The sequence below is a fragment of the Chrysochloris asiatica genome, unplaced genomic scaffold, assembly GCF_000296735.1.
Source record: "Chrysochloris asiatica unplaced genomic scaffold, ChrAsi1.0 scaffold00004, whole genome shotgun sequence".
In the NCBI taxonomy this organism is placed as follows: Eukaryota; Metazoa; Chordata; class Mammalia; order Afrosoricida; family Chrysochloridae; genus Chrysochloris; species Chrysochloris asiatica.
In genome coordinates, this window is record NW_006408522.1 from 17950457 (window position 1) to 17953563 (window position 3107).

The window sequence follows — 3107 nt, forward strand, 5'->3', positions numbered from 1 at the left end:
CAACAACATTATTTACACCCAAAGCAGTAATGATTAATGTTACAGCATCAGGATAAAATTCCCATCTCTCCTACCAATTGGAAAATGTGAGAAATATGAGAGATAGGGAAAACAGTAAAGTCCTATTCCTAAATTTTGATCTATTTCATCCTTACAGTGGGTTGTGAAATCAGAGATATGCATCTTATATGTGCTATGCTAGATACCACTAACACTAAGAGTGTGATTTCTTGCATTGTAATAGTTAGTTCATTTCTTTTCATGGAAAACCAGTAACAAATTTGTTGTTTTTACCTTCAGTTTAGATAATTGTCCAAGATCTTTAGCTGCAATGAAAATCATCTGGGGTCCCTAGAGACACATAGAGAAAAAGAAAAATGATTCAGTCTTAAGATCCTCAGTATTAGTATACTAGGAATATAATCAATAGAGATTTTTTTCTATTTTCCTTATACTTATGACTTTTATACAAGATGCCCAAACTTGGTCTATTTGAAATATTGGGTCATATATATCTAGTAAAGTTTGCATGGTTGTCCTATTTCTGAAAGGCTTAAGTTTGAATTATGAATGGTTTACTACTAACAGTCTAACCTTCATGGAACAACGGGTTAAATCTTTAACTTTTAATAAGTTTTGCAGAGGTAACTCCTTTACTCCACACCCCAAAAAAAGGAAGTCAAAAGGCAGTGCTGAAAAGGTTGGAGCTGCCCCTACTGAGATCTTGACTAGTCTCCCAAATCCTGCTTTTTAACCCCTCTCTCAGAGGAAGAACCCCAACGAGATGGATTGGCCAAGTGGCAGCATCCATAGACTCAAGCTTGGCAACAGTAGTGAGGTTGGCCCAGGATTGGGCAGTGTTTTGTTCTGCTGTGCATAAGGTCGCTATGGGTCAGTACTGACTCGATGGCACCTAACAACAACAACCCCTCTCTCAGCAGATGTACAACTCCAAAATCTGAGTGAAAAGAGTTCATATTTATTATATAAATCTGTCGCTATATAAGAATATATGTATGCGTGTGTAAATATATATAAATAAATAAAATAAGGAGCTCTGGTAGTGTAGTGATTACAAATCATGCTGCTACTCTCACAATCAACAGTTTGAAACTACCAGCTGTTTAGCGGGAGAATGATGAGGCGTTCTGCTCCTATAAAGATTTACAGCCTTGGAAAACCTGTCCAGGCATGCTATGGGTTGGAACTGACTCCACGGCACTTAACAACAACAACAATATATATACAGCATCTGCCATTTCTGTTTTAACTATTGTAGTTTTTATACATATGTAAAAAGCTATAATAGTGATACATATTTTAAATAAGCACTGTATATATAAGGAACCCTGTTAGTGTAGTGGTTATGAGTCAGGCTGCTAACCTCAAAGTCAGCAGTTCAAAACTACCAGTGGTTCCATGCGAGAAAGATAAGGCTTTCTGCTCCTCTAAATATTTACAGCCTTGAAAACCCTGTACAGGATCGCTGTGAGCCAGAACCAACTGTACAGTATATAACCACCACCACATTGCATTTATATATATACATATATATTATATTATATATACATATATTATTATACAACATATACATATATTATACAAGGAGCTCTGGTAGCGTAGTGGTTACGAATCGGGCTGCGAACCTTAAGGTCAGCGGTTCGAAACTACCAGCCGCTCCGCGGGAGAAAGATGAGGCTTTCTACTCCCGTAAAGATTTACACCCTCGGAAACCCTGTACAGGGTCGCTATGGGTCGGACCCGACTCGATGGCACTTAACAACAACAACAACATACATATATTATATAAAGCTACAATAGTTGTTCTGACTCAATGACACCTGACAACAACAACAATAGTTAAAAGAGAAATTGCAGATGATTTCTCAAATAAAAACATGTCCAGAAACAGACCCTTGTATATATTCATGGCAATTTCTGCATCATAAATCACTGGGGAAAATGAATGGCTATATAATAAATACCATTAACGTTTAAATAAAAAGGGAGAAAAACCCTAGAGACATGTATGTACGTGTATGGGACTGCAAAATTACTAAATTTGTCAGTGGCTTAGAATTTTTTCAAAGGTAAGGAAAACCAGTTATTTGTCTGTGGTTTTGTTTGTGGATTATGGTGTGGTACTGTAGGATAATCACTGTACTGCTAACCACAGAGCTGGCAGTTCAGCACACCAGCTGCTCACTGGAAACCCTATACAGTGTCACTATGAGTTGTAGCACATAACAACAACAACAACATGTGTATTCACTGGGAATTGGAAGACTACTAGTCTCATAAGGCCAGCAACTGTGTCTAATTTTGATCATTGTATCTCCAATACCTATTACAGTGTAAGGTGAATAGTAGAAATTCGAAGAATATTCACTGAACGAATGAATGAATGCTATGGGTTTACACTTGAAGTTCGAAAGGCATATAATATAAACACTTTGGTAATGGTAAACTTCCATACTATAGCATTTCTGCTGCAACATGGTATTTGCATTCTTAAAAAAAAACTATTATTTTAAAAACTTGTGCATTCAAATGACAGATTTACGGGGAAATAAGATTTGGAGTTAAGCAGTCAAAGTTCATGCAATTTTACCAAAGAACTATCAAAAACAACTGGTACTATTTTAAGAGATAACATGAATAGCTGACTGGGATCTCAGTGAGATTGATGGCTACCTCAGGGGATGGAAAAACAAATAAAACTATTGTGGGTTGAGACAATGTTGATGAGCACAGGTAGCCTGCCAGATATGAAAACCATGCAAGATGCATCTCTAAGAAAGCTATTTTAAGTTAAGGAACGCATTTGGTTTTTGTTTTCTTTTCATTTTTAATTAGGAGAAAAGGGTTTCTGCCTGTGGAACTGCCAAGTCAAGACTTCTTTCCTTTCTGTTGAAGTATATAACTCTGTCGAGGGGGGCTTCAAAAAATTTGTGAGGAAAATCCAGTATCTTTTGATTCCATTTGTTCATGTGTCTTCTGAAGTCTCATTTTTATTTATGGTACAGAGACACGCCCATCAGAAAATTTATCTATAAATCAATCCAATTTACAGATGATTCTGACGTCATTCTACTGCCAGATTACAT

General features: G+C 36.6%; 1 protein-coding gene across 1 annotated transcript in view; it reads right to left on the minus strand.

Moving 5' to 3' along the window:
* Positions 1-3107, minus strand: part of UNC13C (unc-13 homolog C (C. elegans)) — a 769914-nt gene that overhangs the window by 130731 nt on the left and 636076 nt on the right. The window contains exon 27 of the mRNA XM_006831631.1: positions 295-351. Coding sequence (XP_006831694.1) covers positions 295-351 — 57 coding nt within the window. The remainder of the gene's footprint in view (positions 1-294; positions 352-3107) is intronic.